General features: G+C 55.4%; 8 protein-coding genes across 8 annotated transcripts; 5 read left to right on the top strand and 3 right to left on the bottom strand.

Annotated features, from left to right (window-relative positions):
* Positions 1-548: 548 nt before the first annotated feature.
* AYL99_00790 (hypothetical protein) lies at positions 549-3304 on the top strand (the record flags this gene model as incomplete). Its single annotated transcript, XM_018832306.1, has 3 exons — positions 549-855; positions 941-1084; positions 1152-3304. The coding sequence occupies 3 exons, from the start codon at positions 549-551 to the stop codon at positions 3302-3304; spliced, it is 2604 nt and encodes an 867-aa protein (XP_018698185.1).
* A 966-nt stretch (positions 3305-4270) lies between these two features.
* Positions 4271-7450, bottom strand: AYL99_00789 (hypothetical protein; the record flags this gene model as incomplete). Its single annotated transcript, XM_018832305.1, has 2 exons — positions 4271-4682; positions 4740-7450. 2 exons carry the CDS (start codon positions 7448-7450, stop codon positions 4271-4273), a joined length of 3123 nt encoding a protein of 1040 aa, XP_018698184.1.
* Positions 7451-8571: 1121 nt separating this feature from the next.
* AYL99_00788 (hypothetical protein) lies at positions 8572-13617 on the top strand (the record flags this gene model as incomplete). The annotated part of the gene is made up of 1 exon (XM_018832304.1): positions 8572-13617. The coding sequence occupies one exon, from the start codon at positions 8572-8574 to the stop codon at positions 13615-13617; it is 5046 nt and encodes a 1681-aa protein (XP_018698183.1).
* A 795-nt stretch (positions 13618-14412) lies between these two features.
* On the top strand, positions 14413-15561 carry AYL99_00787 (hypothetical protein; the record flags this gene model as incomplete). The annotated part of the gene is made up of 1 exon (XM_018832303.1): positions 14413-15561. One exon carries the CDS (start codon positions 14413-14415, stop codon positions 15559-15561), a length of 1149 nt encoding a protein of 382 aa, XP_018698182.1.
* A 902-nt stretch (positions 15562-16463) lies between these two features.
* On the bottom strand, positions 16464-19368 carry AYL99_00786 (hypothetical protein; the record flags this gene model as incomplete). Its single annotated transcript, XM_018832302.1, has 2 exons — positions 16464-18914; positions 18970-19368. The coding sequence occupies 2 exons, from the start codon at positions 19366-19368 to the stop codon at positions 16464-16466; spliced, it is 2850 nt and encodes a 949-aa protein (XP_018698181.1).
* Positions 19369-22418: 3050 nt separating this feature from the next.
* Positions 22419-23621, top strand: AYL99_00785 (hypothetical protein; the record flags this gene model as incomplete). The annotated part of the gene is made up of 2 exons (XM_018832301.1): positions 22419-22468; positions 22526-23621. 2 exons carry the CDS (start codon positions 22419-22421, stop codon positions 23619-23621), a joined length of 1146 nt encoding a protein of 381 aa, XP_018698180.1.
* Positions 23622-23650: 29 nt separating this feature from the next.
* On the bottom strand, positions 23651-24678 carry AYL99_00784 (hypothetical protein; the record flags this gene model as incomplete). Its single annotated transcript, XM_018832300.1, has 2 exons — positions 23651-24438; positions 24522-24678. 2 exons carry the CDS (start codon positions 24676-24678, stop codon positions 23651-23653), a joined length of 945 nt encoding a protein of 314 aa, XP_018698179.1.
* A 692-nt stretch (positions 24679-25370) lies between these two features.
* Positions 25371-26906, top strand: AYL99_00783 (hypothetical protein; the record flags this gene model as incomplete). Its single annotated transcript, XM_018832299.1, has 1 exon — positions 25371-26906. One exon carries the CDS (start codon positions 25371-25373, stop codon positions 26904-26906), a length of 1536 nt encoding a protein of 511 aa, XP_018698178.1.
* Positions 26907-27378: the final 472 nt, after the last annotated feature.

Genomic DNA, 27378 nt, shown 5'->3' with positions numbered 1-27378 from the left:
ATGGTAGGTACGGTTCGTCCGAGGACAAGGTTTTGTGCTGGCCCCGTCTTTGTCGCTCTCTTTGCGTCTCGTTTCCCCAATGGAGGGACAACCCCGGGCTTCGTTTCCTGTGCAACTCAGCCAGCCCAGCCAGCCAGCCAGCCAACAAGCCATGCTGAAGCGAGCGAGAGACACCACGGCCCTGAAGCAGAGTACAGTTGGTATACTGACTCTGACTCGCCGTACTCGTGATGGGACTTTTCGTCCTTGTCGGGAATGCCGTTCGACCTTTTTGTGGACGACCACGCACGCCAGCAGCCATACAGGGTTCCATACATACTCAGCCCACCCACCAAGCATGGCCCTCATGCAGGGTACGAGATATTTATGTACACACCAAGTAAGTCTCTCTTTCTAGGACCATCAGGTCTTTTCGGTCAGTCATCTACCGATGATGTCCAGTCCAGCTGCAAGAATGTTCTAAGAAGCACTCGTATAAAGCATATCTCTCCCACACCCTGGCAGCAGCATAACACACACACACCCACACACACCAGGGCGAATGAACCATGTCGTACCTCCTCAACAAAGCCACCAGCGCCGCCAAAAGCGTGCAGAGCACCGTGGTCAGCACAACCCACCACCTCCCTGACAGCGTCACCAGCAGATTCGGCTTCGAGAGCGTCACCAACGCAGTGACGAGCATCGTCGCCACCAAGGAGGATACCACCCGGCCCCCCAAGCACCACCGATACTCCAGCTCGGCGCCCGTCTCGGAGGGGAACACCGTCAAATTCCATGTCTGTGGGTATGCGTACTTCTGGGCCGTCTCGGAAGCGCTGGAGAAGGCCACCGAGTCGGTTTGGATCCTGGGCTGTATGTATCCTCTCCCAAATCATCTATCCATGTTTGTTCATAAAGAGACGAGGCTGATCGACGATGTCCATGACGGTACATACAGGGTGGGTTTCTCCTGAGGTATATCTCCGGCGACCACCCTCCGAAAATGAAAAGTACCGACTCGATCGCATGCTGCTGGCCGCGGCGGAGCGCGGCGTCAAGGTCAACATCATCGTGTTCAAGGAGGTTCCTCAGTTCATGTACCGTAAGTACTCGATTCATCGAAGAGAGAGAGAGAGGCCTGTGTGTGTTAAGACATCTCTCCCGCCCAGTCTCGTCGCACCACACCCAACGCGCTCTGGAGGCACTGCACCCCAACATCGCCGTCTTCCGCTATCCGGACCACTACACCGGCGCCAAGGGCGTCCTGTCGTCGACGAAGAGCCTGCTGCAGAACACTCTCGCCGCCGGCGCCGCCAATCTCGGGAAAGTGTCGGACGAGTCGCTGCAGAACCTGTTCGCCCTGGCCGGCGGACCGACCCTGCTGTGGGCGCACCACGAGAAACTGGTCATCTGCGACCGCCGCCTTGCCTTCGTGGGCGGCATCGACCTCGCCTACGGCCGGTGGGACACGGTCCAGCACCCCATCGCCGACGCCCACCCGGGCAACCTCGACGACATCGTGTTCCCGGGCCAGGACTACAACAACGCCCGCGTCATGGACTTCAAGAACCTCGACGACTGGCAGCGCAACAAGCTCAGCCGTCTGACCACGTCGCGCATGGGCTGGCAGGACATCTCCGTCAGTCTCGTCGGGCCGACGGTCGCGGATCTGTGCCGGCACTTCGTCGACCGCTGGAACTTTGTCCACAGCATGAAATACAACACGGGGCTGCCGCGGGACTCGCGCTACGAGCGTCTTCTCCCTCTCCCTCCCCCACCCGCGACCGAGCAATCGACCCCGAGCCCGCCGTCCGTGCCGGTCGGTCCGATGACGTGCCAGCTCGTGCGCAGCATCGGCAGCTGGAGCGGTGGCGCCGAGCACAGCATCTACAACGCATACGTCGACATCATCGCGCAGAGCGAGCACTTTGTGTACATCGAGCAGCAGTTCTTCATCACGTCGACGGGGTCGTGGCTGGGCACGGTGTGGAACCGGGTCGGGGAAGCCCTGGTGCAGCGCATCCTGCGCGCCGTGCAGGAGCAGAAACGCTACAAGGTGTTCGTCGTCTTACCCTCCGTGCCGGCCTTTCCCGGCGACCTCCAGGCCCTGATCTCCGGCCACCCGCCGCGCGCCATCATGAAGCTGCAGTACCAGTCCATCTGCCGCGGCGGGGCCAGCATCCTGGACAAGCTGCGCCAGGCCGGCGTCGACAACCCCCACGAGTACATCCGCTTCTACAACCTGCGCAACTACGACCGCATCAACGAGGGCGGCGTGCTGCAGCGCGCCGAGCGGGCCAGCGGCGTGGCATATCAACTCGCCAGCCAGGACCACGACGACATGGTGGATCCGTTCGGCCTGCGCGCGCAGCAGGAGGTGGGCGAGTTCGAGGCCGGCCCCGTCCCGGGGAATCACCAGGCGTACGAGAAATACCAGCGCGCCACGGGTGCGAACAACCATGCACACAGTGCCTGGGATACGGTCAGTCCGTGCTACATGCTCGGGGGGGAGGACATCCGCACGGTGCCCTGGACGACCACGGGGAGTGGCGGGGTGAAAGAAATCGACGCCTTCGTCAGCGAACAACTCTACGTGCACTCCAAGGTGCTGATCGCCGACGACCGCGTCGTGCTGTGCGGGTCGGCCAACCTCAACGACCGCTCGCTCAAGGGCAGCCGTGACTCGGAGATGGCGCTGGTGATCGAAGACCCCACGCCGCTACCGCGGGAAACAGCGGCCACCACCACCATGCACGGCCAGCCGTTCCACCACCGCGCGAGTCGCTTCGCCGCGAGTCTGCGCCGGTACCTGTTCCGCAAGCACCTGGGCCTGCTGGCGCCGCAGGACATGCGCGTGGCGGACGCGCACTGTACGCCCGCCGGCGCCGACACCGACAACGGGTACGATTTCGGGAGCGCGGAGGACCTGCTCGTCGCGGACCCGCTGAGCGACGCGTTCCTGGCGCTCTGGAACGGCGTGGCGCGCGAAAACACCCTCGCCTTCCGCACCGTCTTCGCGCCCGTCCCCGACGACACCGTCCAGACGTGGCTCCAGTACCAGACGCAGTTCTGGAAGCAGTTCACGGGCGGCGGCGGCGGACCCGATGGCTCGCTACGAGGCTTATCATTACACATGGCGCAGTGGGGACACGTGCGCAAAGATCATTTTCCCGGCACTGACGCAGGCGTCGAGGCCGTCAAGGACGAACTGGCCAAGATCCGCGGCACGCTCGTCGAAATGCCCCTCGAGTTCCTGGCCCGCACGGATATTCAGATCGAGGATCCCGGGTATAATATCATCACGAGGCAGGGGTATGTATAAAATGAGGGAATGAGAGAGGGAGGGAGGATATCTACACACACACACACACACTCTCTCTCTCTCTGTATGTGTCTATGTTTGTCTATGTCTGCCTCAGTATGTGTATGGGTAGATGGCTCAGGGACGGTGGAAGAAAGTATACCAGGATCTTGGGGAGGAGGGAGGGGATATACATATATAGTATACCCAGACATACCGTACGTATATGGCCAGACAGTCCAGTATCTGCACAACATACCAGGTAATACCCACTGTATAGATAGACAGACAGACAGACAGACACTCAGTCTGCCCCCTAACACTTCCCCTTATATGTCGACAAACAGACACTCCAAAGATCGATCAATTGAGAATGCACACACACACACCTTCGGATATCATTGATTTCTAAACTTTTGGGGAACCCATTGCATTCATTCTCTTGATCCAGCTCAGTTCCCTCTTTGCACACTGCTTTTCGCGAATGCTGCTTGCTGGCCCGGGGTATCATGGTAACACGCGTGTACGTAACAATAAAACCTGCCCACACACAGGGCAAAGCAAAAAGCAAAAAGACAACAAAAGAAAAGTCGTCAGGGTGTTTTCCACTCTTTCTTTTCCTTCTCCATCTCCACCTGACCATCACATGGGTCCGCCGGCGCTTCGTTCGTGGTGAACCACCACCCTCGCCCCAAGACAGACACCCACCGTCACTCTTTCATGCATATCCTGGGCAGATCCAGAATGTTTTAGCCCCCCATCGAATTGTTTATCCTGAGGAGGCTCCAAGCTCGAGTTCCAGCCCAATGTTTCGTCCAACCATTCTATCTCAATAGCGGGCGGCAAGTAATCCCCCTGGATGAATGTATAAATTCTGCGTCTTCTGTCCTCGAACTTGCCAGGTATAGACGGATGGCCGTTTGATGGTGCTTGCCATGCTGAAATATAGTCGACTGGTTCGTGATAGGGACCAACCCGTCGTTGGGCTCACGGCCCCAGCTCTTTGATCGCCTGTTTCCTCCTCTCCAGCACTTCTTTCCTCACAATTCTCGTCCGCAGTGCCTCACTCGCCTGCACCAGCGCATCAATGCTGATGGCGTGATTCGTCATATTGTGGTTGATATACGTATACACCTGTGCGGCCGAGTCCAGGGCGAGGATGGCGTTTTCGTTGAGTTTGAGCAAAGCGAGAGCCAGTTGGAAGAGGAACGGCGACGATGTCCCATCATGCTCGTCAGAGGAGTGGTCTGCCGCAAGGCCAGGTTCTGTTTGGGGGTGCAACGGCGTCACCGGTGTAGATGGGCCGCTGGTCAGCCCCAGAGACGGCATCTCCACGGTGAGGGTGGTCTTGGACTGGTTCAAGGCCTGTGGCGGGGCGTCGGAGCTGTTGAGACAGAGACTGGTGGCGACAAGTTAGCAGAGTGTTCCCGCAAACGGTGGACATGTCAAAACTCACATCACGTCCCAAACGCGATACAGGGCCTCCCCGCCCGTCAACACACCCGTGTATAACGACAAGAACCAATGAAACGTGCACGCCTCCAGCTCGACACCCAACTCATCCAATTTGGCACTCAACTTCGGCAGGACTTCGGCCACATACTGGCGAAGAACCACTTGATCAGCCCGAGCCACAAGCAGGGTCGAGCTGAAATATTGACTCGGAAGAATGACATCAATGATGGCCACGAGGAGCCAAAAACAATCTTCCGCCGTCGCACAAATGAGCAGCAAAGACGCCGTGATAAGATTCATCCCTTGACAGTATCCAATACGTGGATTGTGCAAGGAATATGCCCTCAGCAACTCTTCCAACCTCTGGACGCCAGGCCCGTGCCGGAAGAAGACATTGTCGGTGAGCGTCCGGTGAACATCCGCCTTGATCTGGCTGGCGATATCCGGGTCGATGTCGGTCCCTTCTTGCGATCGGGCAACGAGATCCTCGTAGTAGCCGGGAATCCTCAAGGCACTGGCACCGGAGCATTCAGCCCAAATCTTGGGCCGAAGGGAGACCGGTATCCCAGCCAAGACCAGCGACTTGAAGTGCATGTACTTCGCCTTCGTCTTCGTAGAGCGCCCCAGGGTTGCTATACCGATGAGCTCGCCGTTGAGAAGGTCCGCTTCGGGGGTGTTGCCGTTGCTCGCACGGTCCGTGTTGCTCGCCCGTTCCGCTCGGACCCTGCGCAGAAAATCATTCCACCGAACCGCCCTCTCTGCTTGAAGTGCGTCGTGCAATTCGGTCAGCTGCTCCAGAAGTAACTTCGCGAGGCCGGAGTCCCCCGCGGTGTCGCACTCGGAATCCGGCGTAAAGTCCGCAGAAGTCGCCGTCACGGCCGAGGGCTGTGGTTCCATCACTACACTGGTGGTGGGGAGAGCTTTTTGTGAAGCCGCGTTCACCGAAATGGAGGTCTCTCTGCTTCGACGCGGCGGCGTGGTGGTGCCTGCCGCGTCCACCGTACTGACTGTGACTACGGCACCCGCAGACGGCGTATGTGAGAGGAGTTCTTTGGGCCTCCCCGAAGACAAAGCCGCGGGCACCTTGAGGTATTCTTGCCACGATTTTTTCGGTGCCTCCTCATCGACAGACACCGGCGTGGCCGGTCTCTCGACCGAGAGCTCATCAGCGGGTGGATTTTCACCGGCTCTGAAACTGGCGATGGTTTCGGCACCACTCAGCTTGTTTCGTCTGTGTCCTCGAACCGGGAGGTTCTGTCGCTTCCGCCGCTTCTGGTCGTAGATGAAGCCGAATCGGTCCGTCAACAAACCTGTCGTGTCCAGACTCTGCGTCGTCATCGTGGGTGGCAATTGCGAACTTTCAATCATGGAGTCGAGCTCGACGGTGGGAGGGAGGCTGCTAGCGTTCGACTCTTTCCGTGCATGATTCGGACTGGCAGAAAGGCGCGTGGCAGTCGGTGTACGCTTGGCGGGTGGTCGACTTTTGACCGTCCCTGCCGTCGGTAATGATGCAGACGATTTGTTGGTAATTAAAGGCGGATTCGTGCGTGACTTCGGTACAGTGGGTTCTGCTTCGCCTGGTGCATTCTGCTGTCCCAGTGACGATGCCCTAGATCGACCAGGCTGGGTCTTTCCACCAAAAATCTGGGTCCAAGAGGCGAAAGAGCGATTAGACTGACTGGAGCGGATGCTGGCTTCGTCGCTGGCTTTGGGCTTCCGGACTGATTTGCCCCCAATAAAATAGCTCGACGACTGTGTTGGAGGCTGGAAGATGCTCTGTAGACCGGACAACTTGGAGGTATTTGAACTCGATACCCGCGGACGCAAGGTGGCTTCCATATCCTGGCTGCTGTCGCTGACACTGCTGTTGGCCCTGCTAGGGGTTCGGCTTGCCTTGGCGAGACTGGATGCCGTTGAACCAGCCCTGCTCCGACTTGCCTCTGGGTCGGCTTGCAAGGCTCCTGACGGGCTCCGAGCGTCTGAGGCCTGGCCGATAGGGAAACTCCCGTCCAAAGGGCTGCTAACCACAATGCCATCTGCCATTGCTTCGCTCATCATCCCGTCGAGCAAGGGAGCTGTTCGATCTACCGGACCTGACGCGGTTCCAACACTTGAGTCGGTCTCTCCCTGTTCCAGCCTGAGAAGCCTCTTCTCCACCTCTGCCGAGGGGACGTTGGCCTCGCGCAGGATCTTTTTCAGCTCCCTCTCCCTGTGATCTGCTCGGATTCGTAGGGCGGATATTTCGGCGTCTCTTTGGGCAAGATCCGAGGCATACTGACGGACCAACTTGACCGCTCCCGTCCTGGCAATAAGTCTTTCGATGTGCTCGTCGCTTGCCAAATGCAAGGAACCCGGGATGTCTAGGGATGACCGCGGAGAATCGTCGAACAGTGCGTTTTGTCTGTTGAGAGAAGGAGATGCACTTGTCAAGCCTGCAAGAGTGGCCTTTCTATCTCTCGCCTTCTGTGATATTGTACGTATGGGTTTGGGTACCACCTCTTGAGCAATGCTTGCCGACTTTGTGTCTGCCTCTGGAGAGAAGGAGGGAAAGGAGGTCAGGGAAGGGTCGTTCTCTTCGAAGGATTTCGACGAGTTTTTCGAGCCATGACGTTTGGGGGCTCCCCGGAGAGTCTTCGGTCTCTTGAATTCGGCGGACTGATTGGAAGTCTGTGACGAGGATCGTCTCGACTCATTGCTGCCATGTTCGGACATTTTGAAGCCGGCACTGGCCCTATCGACCCGTCGATCTCTGCGTTGATCGTCCAAGCGCTGCTGCCCGCATCTTCACAATTCACAAACTAGTCGTAAGCAGTTTTGGATCGTGGGAGGAAGTCAGAGTCTCAGGATAAGGGATCCGGCCATGGTCTTAGATTTGATGACGATGAGACTGATGACGTCTGTGGTGAACGGAAGACAAGGTGGTAGAGAAGGAGAGAATAGCTGCTTTGTCGCAGTAGAGGAAGAGGAAGAGGCGGTGATGGTGATGGACAACACAGAAGGAAGTCCCTGACCTGACCGCACATCAAACGCACTCTGCCTGAAGATTGGTAGTATGGTTGGGCATCTTCTGGCAGCTGGCAGAAAGAATGCTCGTGTGATATGACGAAACGACAAGAAACCCACAAGTAGCAGCAGCCCGGCGAACAGGTTGGCGCCGGGTGTTACAGGGGGGTGGAGCTTGTTCATGCCACGCACATGCGGCATTGGTGCAGTGCAATCAAGCAAAAAGACGCGGGTGGCAGCGGTGGCCGTGGCGGCCCTAGTGGGTGGCTCTGGTGGCTTCTGGGTGGCACCAAAGGGCTACTAGGCACCAAGGGGCACCGTGGGGGGCACCTAGAGGGAAGGGGAGAGTTGTGCGCCGCAACCCGGAGATCCAATCATGTGATCAGGTGCCTGCAAGGGCCGTGACCAACACTCCCTGTATGGCGTACATGTCCCTTTCCATCAAAGGACCACCAGTCAACCAACTAACCCCCAACAACGACCCATCGTATGCGACATCTTGTCCTTGACAACAACGACAGTTACATCTTCCGGGCCACTCCCGAGCTGTCCAAGCCAACATCGCCCTATAGTCGTCCAAACGAAAGCTGCACACATATCAGGCACCTCCCACTGCCCTCCCTTTGACGTATCAAGCAGATATTCTGGGCGCGGCCGTGCCCTCCAGCATATGCTGCAGCAGAGATTGAACACATAAACCCATCATGGACGGCAAAACGTCTTTGTTCCTCCCTTAGTCGGCATCTGGACCTGCTCTCGGAGCCTCTTTATCCCCTTGACCCATCCACCGAGTAGCCACCTCAAGGCATCTCGCTTACCACTCATTCAAAATGGGCCAAGGCTATTCCATGACTACCCTTTCTGCAGCGTCCGCCAGCATCGATGTCCCCGAGCTTGCGGACCTGGTGCACGAGAAGACCCTGGCCTCGGCGCGCTTTATGAAAAGCGTCCGTGCGAGAAGTCAGCAGGGCTTCGTGTTTGTCAAGGCGGTCATGAAGCCATACTCGTCTTTCCAGGTCCACGAGTACATCCGTCAACTGACAGAGGAGAGAAATGTTCTGGCCAACATCCCCAACGCCCTGGGTTATCAGCGAATCATCGAGGTTCCGAGCGGTGGCTTCCTCGTCCGGCAGTACATGTTCAGCTCGGTATATGACCGGATGAGTACCCGCCCATTTTTGGAGGATATCGAAAAGAAATGGCTGGCCTTCCAGCTACTTTGCGCGGTTCGTGATTGTCACGCGCACAACGTTTACCATGGTGACATCAAGACGGAAAACATCCTCGTCACTTCGTGGAACTGGCTCTACCTCACCGACTTTTCCTCCTCATTCAAGCCTGTCCGTCTGCCCGAAGACAACCCAGCCGACTTCTCTTTCTATTTTGACACTTCGTCGCGACGGACCTGCTACATCGCTCCAGAACGATTCACTTCGGACAGCCTGGAAGAGTCGCAAGGGGAGCTGAATTGGGCCATGGATATCTTCAGCGTTGGGTGTGTGATTGCTGAAATCTTTCTGGAAGGACCCATCTTCTCTCTAAGCCAGCTGTTCAAGTATCGATCAGGAGATTATAGCCCCGAGCATACCCATCTCAACAAGATTGAAGATCCTGAAGTGCGCGCAATGGTTCTCAACATGATTGAATTGGATCCAGAAAAGCGCTACAATGCAGAACAGCATCTCTCCTTCTACCGGTCCAAGATCTTTCCCGAATACTTTTACAGCTTCCTTCATCAATATATGCTCGACCTCACCAAGTCTGCTACTGCTCTGAAACCCGTGGAACTGAACCCCGGGAGCCTGAGTGAATTCGATGAGAAGATTGAACGCGTGTATTACGATTTCGACAAGATCTCCTTTTTTCTCGGCTATGGCCCGAGTTCCACAAAACTGTCGTCGCGGTCGCCGTTGACCATGAAGTCTAACAACAAAGTCAAACCCCCGGATGCAGACCCTAGTCTTTACGACGGTAGCCTGCTATTCCTCACTCTGGTCGAGTCCAGTTTGAGGAACACGGCAAGGGCATCGGCACGACTCAAGGCGTGTGATCTGTTGGTTGCCTTTGCTGAACGACTTCCGGACGAGGCAAAGTTGGATCGAGTCTTGCCGTACATTGTTGGCTTAGTCGCAGATCCATCAGACGTGGTCAGGGCTGCCGCGATTTACGCCATGACCTCAATCTTCGAAATGATTGAAGTTGTCTCTCCCATCAATGCATATGTCTTTCCCGAGTATATCCTACCGCGTCTGAAGCATTTTGGATTTGGTCCTTCAGGCGAGCCGAGCATTCTGGTGCGCTCCGCATACGCGTCATGTCTTGCTTCGCTAGCATTGTCGGCGCAAAGAGTCCTCGACATGGTCCACGCCATCCGAGCCGACGGACGACTGTCCGCATTGCGGGAAGATGAACTGGCTCCCCAGCAGTCGTTCGACGCCCTCTATGACTATGGTCGGCGCGAAATCGTCCCGCATTTTGAAGAGTCGACCGTTGCTTTGATAACAGATCCGGAAGCATCTGTCAGAAGAGCTTTGCTGGGCTCAATATCCCGACTATGTGTCTTTTTTGGCAGTCAACAATCCAGTGACGTGATACTAACACACCTCAACACGTACCTCAATGACAAGGACTGGATCTTGCGGTGTTCATTCTTCGAGGCCCTCGTTGGAATCGCCTCCTACATTGGAGCTACGAGTCTCGAAAAGTTCATCTTGCCGGTCATGGTTGGCACTTTGACGGACCCCGAGAACTTTGTCGTGGAGAAAGTCTTCCGGTCTCTGGCCCGGATGGCTGCACTAGGTCTCTTACAGAAGAGTACAACGTGGGAACTTGTCGGCATCGCTGCGAGGTTCTCGGTTCATCCCAGCATTTGGGTGCGGGAGAGTGCTATACAGTTTATTGTCCTGTCCGCCAAGTACATCTCAGCAGCTGATCAGTACTGTATCGTCCTTCCGATCATCCAGCCATTCCTGAAAGGACCTATATCTGCTCTGACGGAAGAGCGAATCTTGGACAACCTGAAGCGGCCGCTCCCAAAGATCGTGTTTGATTCGGCCGCCAACTGGGCCGCGAGGAAAGGAAACAGCTTGTTCTGGACGGCCGCCAGCCGAGACGGCGGATTGACACTGTCTGATCCCTCGACACCACAGAACCCGTCGGCACTCACAAAGCGGCTGTTGACTCGAATACCTCCATCCCAGAAAGACAAAGATGATCAAATATCTCTCGAGAGTCTGCGAAACCTCGGAATGACGGCGGACGATGAGATCAAGCTGCTTGCGCTTCGCGAGTACATATTGAAAATATCCAGGCACAAGCCGTCAGAGGACGCGGACGAAAGATATCGCATGTTGAACAACATCATCGCTCTGAATCAGATCGATGTGGCTCCGCAGAATGTCTTCTTTGACTCGCGTCAACCGATCAGAGAGAACACGACCGGACCTAGAAGAGCACAGGTGAGGTCACGAGTGGACGAGAGACATAGTCTGGCAGATGCTCTTATGGACGCATCAACCAGCATTGACGACCATATGTCGAGACGGATTGCGTCCGCAGAGCAGTCCAGCGGGACGGCAACGCCGGTTACCAGGCCCATGGACATCCTCAATCGCAAACCCTCGGAAATGAGAACTAACGGCACCCCTACCATTGCTCTGGAAAGAGCGAGTGTGTCCTCCAGGCCCAGCATTTCGGCTTCAATCAACGGAGACAAGATGTCGCTGCGCCGCAACACTTCGCTCGAACTCAGACATCGGAACAGCGGTTTGAATCTGATGAATCGAACAGATTCTGCAAAGGCGGACGCCGAAACATCCACCATCTCAGAGAACGCGTTCGGCCGGGTCGAAATTGACGGCCAGTCTCATCGACGAAGCACGGCGGGTCCCTCAGCGTTGTCAGTGACGGCAAATGTCGCCGCCAAGTCTCGCTCTGTTTCACCTCGCGGCAGCGGGGCGAGGACGCCGCTCTACGAGCCCAACCATTCGTATCAAGGAAACGATGCCAATGTTTTGCGATTACTGGACAATCACTTTTTGGAAAACTTTCCCATAGATCAGATGGACTTTGGCGGGAGTCGTCCTCCGGCAGACACCAGGACGCCTATTCGGAGAGCTACCGACCTCTTGCAACAGAGCGGCGGGAAAGCGGCGCAGCAGGAAGAGAAGTTTCGCAGCGAGCCATGGCGTCCTTCGGGCCAGCTGCTGACACAGTTTTCCGAGCATACGGCTGCCATCAATCGTGTATGTGCGGCACCTGATCACGCCTTTTTCGTGACGGCGTCAGATGATGGAACCTGCAAGATTTGGGACACGATCAGGCTGGAAAAGAATGTGACGGCCCGTTCGAGGTACACACATCGACGCGCCGAGGGAGTGAGGGTCAAGAGTCTCTGCTTCATCGAAGAGACGCACACCTTTCTCAGCGGCGCCGACGACGGCAGCATCCATGCTGTACGAGTTGACTACCGAAGTGTCGAAGGTGGTGAGACGTCTCGATATGGCAGACCGAGTCTCGTGCGGGACTATCTGATACCATCCAACCGAGCTATGGACAACGTCGGTGGCTCCGAGGGCAGTGCTGCGGGATCCGTGGCAGAATACGCTGTTTGGCTTCACCACTATCGCACGCCAAACTCCCAATCCATCTTACTGGCAGCGACCAACAGGTGTCGTGTTCTCGTGATTGACATGAAGAACATGGACATCCTCCACAGCATGGACAACCCGATCCATCACGGTACGCCAACCACATTTTGTGTCGACAGGAAACACCATTGGCTGCTCCTGGGGACGAGCCACGGAATTTTGGACCTGTGGGACTTGCGTTTCAAGTTGCATCTACGCAGTTTTGGCATCCAGACCGACTCTCGAATCGATCGGCTGTTAATTCATCCCGCCAAAGGGCACGGGAGATGGGTGATGGTGAGCGCAGGGGGAGAGATCAGTGCCTGGGACGTTGAAAAGATGGTCTGCCGAGAAGTTCTCCGACCAAGCACATTCAATCCCAGAGGTGGGCAGACCCGCCCGTACGAAGCATGGTCTCCCGATGAGGAGAGTCGCGAAAGGATTCTGGCGCGATTTGCTCAAGAGGTCTCTGGCAACGACAGCCTGATGGCACCGCAATTTCAACGGCCTTCGACCCCGGCCGAGATGTCGGACGGGTCACCTGGGAAGAGGTCTCTTTCCCCGTCCAGCGCAGGCTCAGCTTCCACCTTTCCGATTCTTGCAATGTACATCTTCACCGACTATACCCAGAGTTCGAACCCAGATACTCCCAACAAGCACTCGATCCTTCTGACCGGCGGTGTTGATCGAGCTTTACGGTACTGGGACATCGGTCGACCTGAGAACAGCTTTATTATCTCTGGGCCGCAATTACATGATGGAAGTGAGGAGAGCCATGCGTCTCCTGCGAGCTTTAAGTCCAAATACAAATACGAAGTCTCACATCCACTAAGCTTGAGCGCCGGAGCGCAGATCGCACTCGTGCAGGAAAAGGCCAGCATCAGTGACGAAGCCGCTACGTCGGGGCAGACGCCGAGGAAGACGTCCGCCTATACGCGTTCTTCGAGAGATGCCACGACTCAGGTAGCTTCAACTCCAACGAAACGATCCAATACGCCGACACCCAATACCACGACGACCAGTCAGCCGGGCACACCGAACGTGCACCGAAGCTCCGGGACCAACGCTGCGTCGACGCCTTCAACCCCTCAAGCAATCAAACCTCCTCGGAATACCATTATCAGTGCGGCACAACAGCAATTGCTCAGGACGCACTTGGATTCCATTACGGATGTGGTCATGCTGAGGAAACCGTATGGATGCGTGGTCAGTGTGGACCGTGGGGGGAATATCTTTATATTCCACTGAGCAGCGGATGGAAAGACGAGCCCTCGTTCTTCCACCTGTTTAAGGCCATGGAAGTTACTCACGTTGTAAGAATGCCCAGGCTTGTTCGGGGGATTTCCCCCCCTCAGTCCTCCCCATCGAGGGCATTCAAAAGATAGAATAATAGCCATCAATGGAAGTCAAATCCATGATGCCAGCCAGCATCGATCGCCAGGCATGAACCCACATTTCTCGACTCGACTCGCCGATGTGCCGACGGCATGCGGAGTAGATACACTCGATACGTACCACGGCGTTCATACTACCGAGTTTCCTTTCTGTCGTTTCTCCAAACTTTCCCGGATCTCGTCCGATTATTTATTTATTGCCCGACCTATTCCCGGACCTCTGTCTGCCCTTCTTGGTTTTTCTATTAACGAAAGGAACCCTCTACTGTACTGTCTGTGAGTGGCTACTTCGGGTTGTCGCGTAGAGAGACAGACACGTACAGGTGAGTAAGTAGAGAAAACAGGGGTTTCCTGAACGGAACAGAGGCGACGACGGAGGAAAGGAGAAAAGGGAAAGAAAGGAAGGACAGAGCAGCAACAGGAAGAGGAGAGAAAGTAAGGCTATATTATATTGACCGGCACTTCAGGGAGAATCGAGCGAGCTGGGCCATCTCAACTGGAGATTCAACTTCCCCTTGGACTACACAAGACGGAACGAGAAGAGAGAAGAGCAACGAAACGAGGTCACAATTACTTACTCGTCCTTTGTCCACATCTTCTTTCTCTCCATCCATCCATCCATCCATCTATCCCATGACATCTCGCAAAGATGACAGCCCCCCAAGACCAACAACAACAACCCTCCTATGAGCCCCTATCGACACCAACCTCGACCTCACTGCCCCATGGCAACGAGCACATCGCCCTGATCGGCGTGGGCGCCATCGGCATCTCCTTCCTGGCGCTGCACCTGACCTACACGGCAGCGCGGGTGTCGGTGTTCGACCCGCGCCCGGATCTGCAGGAGCACGTCGCCGCCATGCTGCCCTTGTATCTCCCGTCGTCGTCGGATTCCCCGTCTCATGCTCTCTCGTCGTCGTCGTCGTCGTCGTCGGTCACGCAGCTCGCCGCGTCCGGCCGGTTGCGGTTCTGCTCCACGCTGCGCGACGCAGTGCAGCACGCCACCATCGTCCAGGAACAGGGTCCCGAGAACGTGCTGTTCAAGCAGCGCACCTGGTCCGAGGTGCTGCGCCACGTGAGTCCCCACACGCACCTGTGGTCCTCGACCAGCGGCATCCCCGCGAGCCAGCAACTCGCCCACCTTACCGCCACTCCCGGTAGCAGCAACAGCAGCAGCAGCGACGTGGATGCCCCCCTCTCGGAGGAAACCATCGCCTCGGCCCGCGCGCGCCTGCTGATCGTGCACCCGTTCAACCCGCCGCACCTGATGCCGTTGCTGGAGGTGGTTCCGGCCACGGACACCACCTCGGCCGACGAAACGGCTTTCGCACAGGCGTACTTCCGCGCGCTGGGCTCGATCCACCGCCCGATCACGGTTCAGCGCGAGACGGCCGGCTTCGTGGCCAACCGGCTCTCGTTCATCCTGTTCCGCGAGGCGTGCCACCTGGTGGCGACGGGCGTGTGCTCGGCGCGCGACCTGGACGAGATCGTGCGCGCCAGCCTGGGCCCGCGCTGGGCCGTCGCGGGACCCTTCCACATGTACAACTTCGGCGGCGGGCCGCGCGGCATGCGCGGCTTCCTCGACAATATCGGCGAGGCCATCGATGCCGTCTGGAAGGATGCAGGGGAGCTGAGCATGGACGACAACACGCCCGGCGGGTGGAAGGATGTCGTCGTCGAGCAGACCGCCGCGGCGTACGGTGCGCCGACCCCCGAGGATATCAGGAAGCGAGATAGGGGGTTGAGGGTGGTCGTGAAGGTGCAGGACGAGCTGGAGAAGGAGAACGAGAAGGACTAGAGAGAGACACAGACGACGAGGCCAGAAGCATGGAGCGTGAGAGCAAGAGGGGAGGAGGAATATCTAGAGACAGACCGCCGCTCATGAAGTCATGCTGTCCGAAGGAAAGGCATGAAGATCGAGATATAAAGACAGGTGGGACAATTGGAAGTCGGAGACCAGGAGGACATCAAAACCCCCTTCAAACTGTCGCAATCGACCACCTACAGTAGAACGTGAATGAAACAACGTTTGAACATTGATGCCGACGTATGGATGGATGGATGGAACTCTGCCTCTCTGATCTGATCTGATCTGATCTGGTTCCGATTCCGATTCTGGTTCTGGTTCTATTCTCAAACATAATACTTTGTTTGTTCTGGGTTTTCCCATTCCCTCGAAATGCCAAACATCTTTCTTCTGCCTTCTTTTTCAAGTGAAGGGGAGGAGCAGGCCACACACACACACACACATATATCCATCAGAGGGGTTTCAACCGTCATGCCCGCTGAAGAAAATTCGGCAATCCAACTGAGTGAGTACAGGGAGCTTGTCATGAAAAGAAACACAACTTGGTAATGTAAATCAACAAAGCAAAAACAGGAAAAAACACACACAAAACACAAGAGGCAAGCAATAATCACAACCGTAGAAGCCGTAAGCAACATTCCGCCGCACCTGAATTACAGATTAACCCCGTCAAAGAAACACAAGTAGGAACATGTCCCAACGTCGGTCGGCGAGGGCAAGTATGTTGCCTCGACAGACTCGACGGCGAAAGGGTGCGGACATCGTTCGTGCCGCTCACGTTCCCAAGACGTATTTTGCGCCAAAGCTCCTTGCCATCCCGAGTTCGATGCAAATCCGAATCCAAAGCAAAGCCGTATTATGCAAAATGGTAGATATCCCAGTCTAGTGCTGCCTCACGCCTCGAGGACACGGCTGAGAACGGGGCCTCGAGCAGGAGGAGGCTGTTTGACATTGTCCTCGGACGCGGAGTCTCCCTTGACACTGCCGGTACCGCTGGTCACAATAGCGTGGGCACGTTCGGCATCTTCGTCCTCAACAATCTTCGTACGGTCCGGACCCCGAGTGTTGTGGTTGAGCGACTCGCGAGCGGTGTAGTTCGTCGGCGCTGTGCTTGCCATGCTCAACGCAGTGCTGGACCGTTGGTGAACCAAGTCTGGAGTCGGGGGGATGGAGCTTCGCTCGCTCTGGGGAGTCAAGTGGCCTGTGCCTGCACGAGAGTCGGCGGCACCATGGTCCACGGGAGACAAATTTTCGCTGTCTTGTCGAGCATGGCCCGTCGAGGTCGACATACTGGTCTCATCTGCCTCGGCCTGCTCGTCTTCTTCAACATCGGCGGCTTCGTTGGCGAGCTGCAGACCTTCGACCGCGGCGGCACACTGCTCACTGATATTGCGGATGATATCAGCAATGGCATCAGTCTTGTCACGAAGATGGCGATCGGCCACATCAGACATGCTAAGCTCGGAGTAGCGTTTGCTCGCTCTCTTGTTGGCGGCCAAGAGCTTGTTCTCCATTTGCGGCGTGACGTCTTGACCGTCAATGGAGCCGGTTCTCGAAGGTCGTTTGCCTGCTCTGGTGCTCTTGAGTTCATCACCCTCCTCGGCGATGTCGTCGTGCTCTTCCTCGCCTGGCTCTCCTTCTCCCTCTTCATCCTCCTCCTCTTCGTACCCTTCATTAATGTACTCCGCCAGCTCGGAAGCGGATCCGATAGAGCGGACAATGTGTTCCATGTGGTGGGTTTGTCCAGTGATGAGAGACCGGAGGTGGAGAACGACACGCTGGGCTTCATCTCGCTGGCGCTGAAGGGTCTGATTGGTATGTTGCAGGGCCGCAATCTCCTTCCGATTGCGAGCACGCTCCTTCTCCAGATCTTCGGCAATACCTTGCTGGAGCACCAACGCCTCAAGAGCGTTGTCACGCTGTCTCTCAGTGCCAGACAGGCGGAGAGCAAGACGGGCAGCATCGTCCTTTTGTTGGTCGATGAGGCCGGTAAGTCTGCGGTTCTCACGCTTGTGGGACTCAATCTTGACGCGAAGTTCGGCCAGTTCCTTGTTGAGGGACTCGACGAAGGCTTGGAATTTCTGGAATTGCAACTTCCAGGTCTCGACCTCCTGCTCGAGGTAGTTATTCCTCTTCGCAACCTTGGCCAGCTCTGTGTCCATGCGGCCCTTCAGGTTGATGAAGTCTTGCCATGCTTCAAGTGCGTCTCTTGAATATTGGTTCCGTTCTCGAACAATCTCATTCATATGTCTCATGGAGATCTTGGTCATCAGGGGCTTCTTCATGGTTCCGCCGAAGATGGCCTTGACACCGGTGTTGCGGCCGAGCTTCTCGCACACGTGGTCCATGACGGCCATCACGGCATCTTGGTTCCACCATGATGGATCTTGGACACTTTCAACTTCGCCGCGCAGGACAATGATCTGTCCGGCAGGGATGAGCTTGCCACCTCCATAAGCAGACTTGAGATGCTGGGGGACACCGCTAATTTCCACGTCGCTGTTCAAGGCTTGTGTGAGACGGTTGATCATCTTGGTGCGTTGGCCAGCGGTCAAGATATTCGGTGGGTGATCCGTAATGACGAGATTCCGGTCCAGGTCAACCAGGAGAGCATCCTTCGGAGGCTGGAAGAGTGATCGGCACTCGGTGGTAATACCCAAGATATATGGGCCAGGCTCTTGCACCATTTCACTGGCGTTGCGAGCATGGACAACGGGCACGTACAAGCCGCTCCATTCGTATACTCGAACGCAGAATCTGATGGTTTCGGCCGCGATGGTGAGCATCGCTGGGTGGTGGCTGGTGAGAATGATACGGCGGGTGGGCGAGACAGACGCTTCAATGAGGCCTACGATGTTGGGAATGCTCAAACAGCAGAAGAGTGGCCACATGTTGAAGTTCTGGAACCCGGTGGGCGAGGATGGAAATTGATAGCAGAGGGCATAATCTTTCATATCGATCCGTACAAGGTCGTTCAGTCGTGGAGCAGGAAAGCTGAGGATCCTCGACACCTCCTCAGCATGAAACAAATTGGTGGCTTTGTTCCAGTGAATCCACATTCCTCGCAGGTAGTCGCCCAAGAGGTTATAAAGCGGATATCTGGAAAGAAAGCTGAGGCAGTAAGGAATCCAGTACGTCTCATCGGCGACATCTCTGTACTCGGTCTCAGTCTTGCGACGAAGGTCCCGAATGGTCTCGGCTCGTTTCTCGTCCGCCCGTGACCAAACTCGCAGGGCAATTCCGTAGAGGGTATGTTGGGAGTCCTGTTGGAGAACGAAGGAGTGGTGAACGCAGTGCGGCTGGCTTCTGCCCGTGCAGATCTCGACATCATGGGGAAAACACGCCTATCCAACGGTCAGTGATTGCTATCAATGCGTGGGGAGTAACAAAGCCACGAACCCTCATGGCACTGTGCAGAGCTCGTGCAATTTCATTGTCGGTCTCCAGCCTGGGGCTGCTGCCCAATATTTCGGGAAGCCAAAACTGCCCCACGGCCCCCTTCATATGCTGGATCTTGCCATGCGATGGAGCTGGTGCCTTTACCCATTGCGAGGGTTCCCTTCCTACACCGCAGACCATGTATGCATGGGTCAGTGTCTTTGGTGTTGGCCGATTGTTCGACTTTGCTAGAGTCGAGGGGAGTGGTTGGGTGATGCGTGAGTGGAGAGACGAGGTTCGACTGGGAACCATGGCGTTGTCAACTTGCTGTTCCCGGGTAGCAGGGCGATTTGTATCACGAGTCTGAGGTCGAGCAGCCATCGAAGTCATTGAGGTATGACCTCTGAGTGAAGGACCCATGGTGCCGGCTCGAAGGTGGTCTGGAGGTCAAGCTGCAGAGTTTTGAGATCGTCTGTGGTCCTGGGGGTATCAATCCTCCGGTAAATCAACCCAGAAACAATAGATAGCTCCAGACGACCTTGCAGCCTTGTGTATCTGGGAGTATCTTCGCGAAGACAATTGTGTTTTTTCTGTTCTCCTCAAGACAGACGGAGGGGAAGACAACGAGGCTCATAGATGGCCCCCGCGGTGTGAAGAAGAAAGGAAAAAGAAGCAACGGGATCCGACCGTTGGGAGGATTGAAAAGCACCACGGATACTGGAACGGGCGTAGGTGCCAGGAGAGATTGTTGCAAGGCACAATTGAAGCTCCATAGATTTCAGGAGTCCATCTGGCATTGGAAGCGAGAGAACGCGCAACAAGAGGTGTCAGGCCAAGCCAACCGGAGGCACATCAAGTGCCAGGACTAGCAGTGGTGGACTCCGGATATGCAGCTAACAAGATGAGGCTTGCAGGGGTCAGAAACCACCCTGGAGCGTGGAGCCCACCACCGAAAATGGGTGTGCCCTAGGTGCACCCATCTCGATGGGATGGGTATCCAAGAGCCTGCGAGGTGCCCGGTGCAGACAAGATCAGCCACAAGATTGAGTGAATCTGCCGAGTCCTCTTCCTCTGCCAAAGCTGTGTATGTCTACGGTACTCACGCCTATGCACCTCTGGACAGCACAAAAGGACAAGCTTCTGCCCGGTTCAGGTACCCAAAGTCAAATGGCGAAATCTCAACGCACTAACCTTTGCCTGTGTCCTGCGCCTGCGCCTGTCCCTGAGCCTGAGCCGTGCCCGTGGGCCCCTGTTGCAAATCATCCCACAACCAAAAGAGCTACCCATCCACCCCACCCCCCATCCGCCCCCAAGTTGGGTCTAGCCAGGAGCTGAGGGACACACACCATCCAGGTCGAGCTGCACGCCCACACGGAACGACGCCGCTTTGGGTTGGACGTGCCCCTGGTGTCCTGCAGGACCCTGGCTCAGTCTCTTCCCCGACAGCCTTCAATTTGGTTGGCAACCAACAGTCCTGGTCCACTTGTTTGTGATGAGCCAGCAAACTTGGTCGACGGCTGGTGACAGTCTGGGTGACAGAGGGGTGCCCGAGAGCCCCAATCTGTGGCAGGCCTCTTTGGGCCACTTCCATCACAGGCGGGCTGAGGCTTTTGGGTTTTCTGGGGGAAAGAACGTGCCTCGTCTTGTTTGTCTGGGCTTTTCAGGAGAGCTCACCTTCTCGTCTGGGCTGCTCCTCTTGCCCTCTCTTGCATAAATGTGGCTTGCGCACACCCAAGCTTCTAGGCTTTCGTATACCGGCAACCGACTACTCCGTACAGCACGAGCACTCCTTCACCCCTCCTCACCCTCCGATTCTTGACGAATTCTGTGCCTTGGCCTCAAGTCCCGACATTCGGGCTCGGTGCATTTCTTTTCAACCTATTTGATGGGAAGTCCCCGAACACAAGCAACTTTCGCGTATTTCTGTGGTTCTAGCCATCTGGCCACATGGTTTTTATGTAAAGGCAAAGCACGTAATTGGCGCTCGTGCAGTCAAGGTTTCTACTACAACTGCAACTGCTTGGATTTTTCCTTGCCAGCACGGCAACAGTGAAATCTTGGAGGCTGCACGCGTTACACACGGCACACGGGAAGGAGCTGACTAGGAGAAATGTTCCCGTCTCGTTCGCAATCCCAAACCACATTCGGCCGCGTTTCACGTCAAGGCTGATGATCCACGCCATCACCTACCTGCATTTACATTTCCGTCTTGCATGGAGAAACATGCTCCTGTTGGTCTGTTGCCGCGCATCAAAGTTTTTGGCCGTGCTTCCAGAAGTAACGCTGCACGCCTCAGGGGCATGTCATGTACCCCATCGAAAGGAATCTCGTGGGGTCGCCGGAAGGGATTGCGTCCAATCGAGATTCTAGGACACGATCTGTTGGATCATGGCAGAAGCGAAGGAACGTTATCTAGGTTTGCCAGGATGTGCTCTACATCTCAAACTCTCGATTCCACGGGGAGGGAATTGGTGAGGGCAATAAGGTTGGTGCAGCACCCAATGAATTGGCCGTCCTGATCATCTAATCCTACATGCATGTTGCGTTGTCTGCAACCAGCCGATCGGCCACAACATTCACCAACAAGGAGGAGAAGGGAGGCAGGGAGGGTGGTGAGATGAGCGGTTTGCTCGATCGCTCGAAGCTGCTGCTCTTCCTGCTGTTGCCTCGTCTTGCTCCACCGGGCAGCAGCTTCGGCGAAACAAACACCGGATTTCGAACTCCCAGACCACACAGGTTCCCAGGCATGCATGTGCAGGGTAACGGGTTTCTCTGATTCCAATATCAGGTTCCAGCAGCCTCTGTCAAAGCTAAAGATGTTTATTTGCAGACCAGGGATGGCTCTAACATACACTGTCAGTTCATTTGCGGATCATCAACGATCAGACCCAGACTGAGACAGATGCGGGTGCTTTAGGGCAAAGGGTCTCCAGTTCGGGAGCGGCTGACACCCACCTTGGCTGTCAACACCGCTGGGTACAAATGAGGGGAAGTGATAGAGTCATCTAGATGGTGGCTCGATAGTAACATGGCTGGACGGTATTGAGCAGTTACCAGAATCTGATAGGAGAAAGCTGGCGAGAGCTTCTAGAAAAGGGACCGCGAGTAGAGGACGCAGTTTCTACGACGACAAAACAGATATCACCCTGGGTCTCCTGGGTCGGTTGCTGGGCCACAGACAGAATGCAAGGACGGTCTAGAGGGTAGGCATTCACATAAGGAGCGAAAAAAGAAGAGAACAAGGGTAAGCGGAGATGGACCACAGCTTGTCGTATTTGTATTCTGCGCGGGCCGCTTTTGCGCGACTTGGAGGTGCACAGTGACGTCGAAGTTCATCCCTATCTGGAGTACTGTACCACCTTTGTTATCGATAAGAAAATAACAGAAGTTTCAGAGGGAGTCTTGCGTCAACCCGTACAATTTTCTCAGCCCATTTCCCTGCGTTATACATCGCTGAAATTGATGATGCCATGCAGGAAACAGCTGGCGAAGTACTGTTGACTGATCTCTGTGCCATTTGGTAAGCTTGAACCTGTTCCTACCATTTCGGCAAAGACTAATCCTCGACCTTGAATAGCCACGTCAATCCGATCAAATACACTTGCCCTCGATGTGAAGTCCATACATGCTCCTTGCCATGCGTCAAGCGTCACAAGTCCTGGGCCCAGTGCTCGGGCGTCCGAGACCCTACTGCCTACCGGAAGCGAGCTGAACTAGCCACACCCAGCTCTGTCGATCAGGACTTCAACTTCATCACTTCCGTCGAAAGATCCCTGGCGCGTGCCGACGAACTTACTCAAACTAAGGGGATTGACTTGGCTCCCAGTGGCATCGCACGAAAGGGCCAAGAGGCGAGACGGAAGTTTGATGCCGAGCTCGAAGAGAGAGGAATATGCTTGATCAAGGCCCCTCAAGGACTGTCGAGGCACAAACAGAACAAGTCGCACTGGGCGGGCCACGGAAAGTGTCTCATGTGGACGACGGAATGGCTTTGTTATGATGGCGACAAGAGAACTTGCAATGTCCTCGAGTCGAGGACCGTCGAGGAAGCCTTTCTGAGTGCATTTGGGAAACACGCCGTCAACCGCAAGAAACGCAAACGAGGTGATGCTGAAACAACGACGGTCTCAGCTCCTCCACCCGGCGGTCAATCTGCTCAGCCGGTCTCTGCCGGAGAGATCGAGAGGGCATCCTCCCACACTGGGAATACGGAAGGAAAACCTGTAAAGCTGGAAAATGAATTGGCCGCCCACGAACCTGTCACTGACCAGACGGGGACTGGCACAACTCCTGGCTCGGAACGAAGGAATGGGCAGCCTCCATCAACTCCGTACGCATCACAGAGCCTCAAATTTTATCTTTTCAAACCGAACACAATATCGAAAGTAAAATGTTTGATCCCGGTCGCGTCGGACTCGAAGCTGGTCGATGTTCTTCGCAATCAGACCGTCTTGGAGTTCCCGACTTTCTACGTTCGACAAGAAGCTCCCCAGGATCTGCCTGCTCCATTCATCACAGAAGAAAATTACAACGAACATTACGGGGCAGAAATACCAGTCAGCCTGCCAACCTACACCCCGGGGAACACGGCAGATGAAGAAAAGCTTGCTTCTTTGGACAACATTGATGAGAAGAAGGTCCTAGAAGTCCTTCAGAAAGACCTGAACGGATAAGTCTAGTTGTTTAGACCTCCACAGATCCCTCAACCTAGTTTTCCTGGGACAAAGGGATGTCCAGCACTCAGCCCACCACATACAGCCCACGCCTGGCCATTAACGTAGCTAGCCTCGTCGCTTCCCAAAAACAAGGCGACTCTGGCAACCTCGTCGGCCACTGCGCCTCTCTGCAACGGATTCAACTGGCCGATCTTCTTCTCGGTGCCTCGGTTTCGTGCTGCATCATACATGGGCTTGGTCATGCCAGTCTCGATCACACCTGGGCAGATGGCATTGACTCTGATGCCTGTCCCGCTTAATTGATAGGACATGGTCTGTGCCATCGATACCACAGCAGCTTTGCTGGCCGAGTAGTCCGTCCCTCCAGCATTCGATCGGATACCAGCCACCGATGCCGTGCCGATGATGCTCCCTCCTGGGTATTTCTTCTCGGGACTGGTCTTTTGCATCGCAATGGCAGCGTATTTGAAACAGAGAAACACACCCAGTGCGTTGACCCTCATTGTTTTCATGTATGCTGTGCTCGAGATATGTTCGAATGTGTTGGGAACACCCGAGATGCCAGCATTCGCAAACATGATGTCCAGTCTGCCGTATTTCGCCAGGCATTGATCCACCACGGCTTTCACCTGAGATTCCTCCCCGACGTCCATCTTTACACAATGGACCTCGCACTCGGGGTATAATGAAGCCATCTCCCGCTTGTGCGTCTCCAAATACTTGTCATCGTAATCACAGATATAGACCGCTTTCGCGCCGTTCTGGGCGTATTGGTGTGCCGATGCTCGACCAATGCCAATGGGAGAGTTACATCCTAAAGAGCCAATATTATGAGTTTGAGTTTTAGTTTCTCAGTGGAGGCTGAAGCCCGTCCATTGTTGTATTCTTTGAGCATACCGGTAACGATAACAACCTTCCCCTTGACTCTCGGCCCTGCTGAGGCGTCTGCGACATGTCTGATGCGAGGGATCTCCTCAAACGTGCCCTCGGAAGGAATGCCTTCCGCAAGTTGTTTCGATAGCGCCGCGAGGCGTCTTTTGGGTGCAGCCGTCATGACTCTTTCTGTCTTTGGAATTCGAGCCTGGGAAAAGGACAGGAAGTGAGTTGCAGGTGCAGAACGTGTAGCACAACGAGAGCTGATCTCTTTCAATGCGCTTCGAGTCGAAGTGGGTGTGCAGGGAAGACAGGTACGGAGACGAAGGTAACTGCGTAAATTGTTCAAGGCGCAAGGACAGTAGTCAACAACTCAACCGTCGTGCTCCACCGCCAGGACAATCTCAGGGGAGCAGTGCTGTACTTTTAAGCTGAACATGCAGTTTTGTACAGAGTGCGGGAGAACGCACTCGGCAGCCGTATGGAGATCTCCATACCTGGGGGTGGGCCCTTATAATTAAGAGCCGAGGCTATTTCACTAATATGGCAGCGCACTCGACGCTGGTCGAGGCCGGTAATCAGGCGGCTATGCCTTGATCCTTTTCTGAAAATGGCTTTCCACCGGAGGAGCATCTTGCACCGTAGATAAGTAGAAAATTAGCTTGAGAGATTCATGCACAGCCGGAAGTAGATGCAAATGGCGGTTTGGGCACCAGACATCCCACCTGCACGTGACCGCGGTTACATCAGCAACTGTTGGAGAAAAAAATAATTTCGAAATTCGTGTGCGGAGAGAGAAATGCAGGTTTGCTGAGCGCCCAACAGGCTTTGCCTTGATTGTGCCACTGTGAATAACACTGCCGACTGACCAAGATGTCGAAAAGAACCGCGGAGACCCAGGGAAACCTGGAGTCCCTCAAGGCAGGGCAACGGCCAGAGTCGAGCGCAAACGGCGACCCCACCCTTGACTTTGAAGACGAATTCGAGGATGAATACGAGTCGGAAGACGAGGTCATGGAGGCCGGTGTGGATGGGCGACCAGACGCAGAAAGAGAAGCAGAGCAGGCACAAGATGCTATGGATGTCGACACAAAGGAGCAGACATTCATCCCAGGCCGATCGGTATTGCAGCCTGGGATGTCGCTGACCCCAGACCCTTCCACCTACGAGATGCTTCACCTCATGTCCACGACGTGGCCTTGTCTATCATTCGATGTGGTGCGAGATAACCTGGGTGACAATCGTAAGCAATACCCAAGAACGGTCTATGCGGTTGCTGGAACTCAAGCCGAGTCGTCACGTGCAAAGGAGAATGAGCTGTACATTTTGCGGTTGAGCAGTCTGTCAAAGATGGATCGCGGTAATCAGACGGACTCGGAGAGCGATAGCGATGACGACGAGGACGACGAGGGCTCATCCGACCCAGTGCTGGAGTCGAGGTCAATACCACTTCCAAGCACAACCAACAGAATAAGAGCGTTCCAGCCAGCGACAGCCACTGCTGATATGACTCAAATACCTCAGACGTTGACAGCCACATCGTTGGAAAATGGTCAGGTTCTGATCCACGACGTATCCCCACATCTCCAATCTCTTTCAACACCCGGCTACACACTGCCTCCAAACGCCTCGAAGCCTCTCAGCACCCTCCGAATGCACAAAACAGAAGGATACGCACTGGACTGGGCGCCAGCTTCCTCGCATCCCCATGGTCGGCTGCTCTCCGGTGACAATGCCGGACAGATATTCAGCACACAGCGAACCGAGGGTGGCGGCTGGGTGACGGATACCAGAGCATTTGTAGGCCACACCGATGCAGTAGAAGAACTTCAATGGTCACCCAACGAGAAATTTGTGTTTGCGTCCGCAAGCTCCGACGGCACTGTCAAGGTGTGGGATGCGCGAAGTAAGAGTCGCAAACCCGCTGTTGATGTGAAGATCAGCAACACCGATGTCAACGTGATGTCGTGGTCGCGCCAGACGTTCCATTTGCTGGCCACTGGCGCCGATGACGGCCAATGGGCGGTATGGGATTTGCGGCAGTGGAAGCCTCAGTCAGGAGCCTCAACGGGCGCGCCCATCAAACCGAGCCCTGTCGCCGACTTTCATTTCCACAAGAAGCCTATCACTTCGATAGAGTGGCACCCGACGGATGACAGCGTTGTGGCTGTTGCTTGCGCAGACAACACAGCAACTCTGTGGGATCTCGCGGTCGAGCTTGACGACGAGGAATACGGCCGAGAAACGGGCTTGGGCCTGGGTGAAGGCGCCGAAAAGGTCCCTCCACAATTGCTGTTCATCCACCATGTTGAAGATGGCAAGGAATTGCACTGGCATCCACAAATGCCTGGTACGGTCATGGTCACCGGCGGAAGCGGTCTGGGAGTTTTTAAAACAATCAGCGTCTGAGGGACTGAGGTACTGAGACGGCCGGATTTGTTACTGTTGATTCAATGAATGACTATTATGCGCAACACATGGGCTATCGTGCTCATATTCACACTGCAGGCGGATATTCACTGCTTTTCACCTCTCCCTTACCACCCAGAATTGTCACTTCAGTTGCCCAAACAGCCAGCTTGAAGTCAAAATCATCCTCTTCAACGCTTCAACTCACCTTTCGAACCAGCTTCCTAGATCAAGAGACCGTGGATCTGATCTCCCAGATGATATCCCACTTGCAGGGAGTGTCTTTAGTCACTCGAGACTCACATTTTCTCTCTCTTACTGCGGGAATCCTCTTCCAGATCTACTTTGTCTCCCTCGTCACCGTTATCGGTCCGTTGTACCTCGCTGTTTGAACCTCGGATTGTCTCCTAGTTGCCCCCTTCAACAAGATCCGTTACTGCTTCCATCCCTTTTGCCTCGAGACTACCAGTGA

This window comes from Fonsecaea erecta (genome assembly GCF_001651985.1).
Source record: "Fonsecaea erecta strain CBS 125763 chromosome Unknown Scaff1, whole genome shotgun sequence".
NCBI lineage: Eukaryota > Fungi > Ascomycota > Eurotiomycetes > Chaetothyriales > Herpotrichiellaceae > Fonsecaea > Fonsecaea erecta.
The sequence above is the reverse complement of the archived record's forward strand: the minus strand, read 5'-3'. Positions and strand labels throughout refer to the sequence as shown.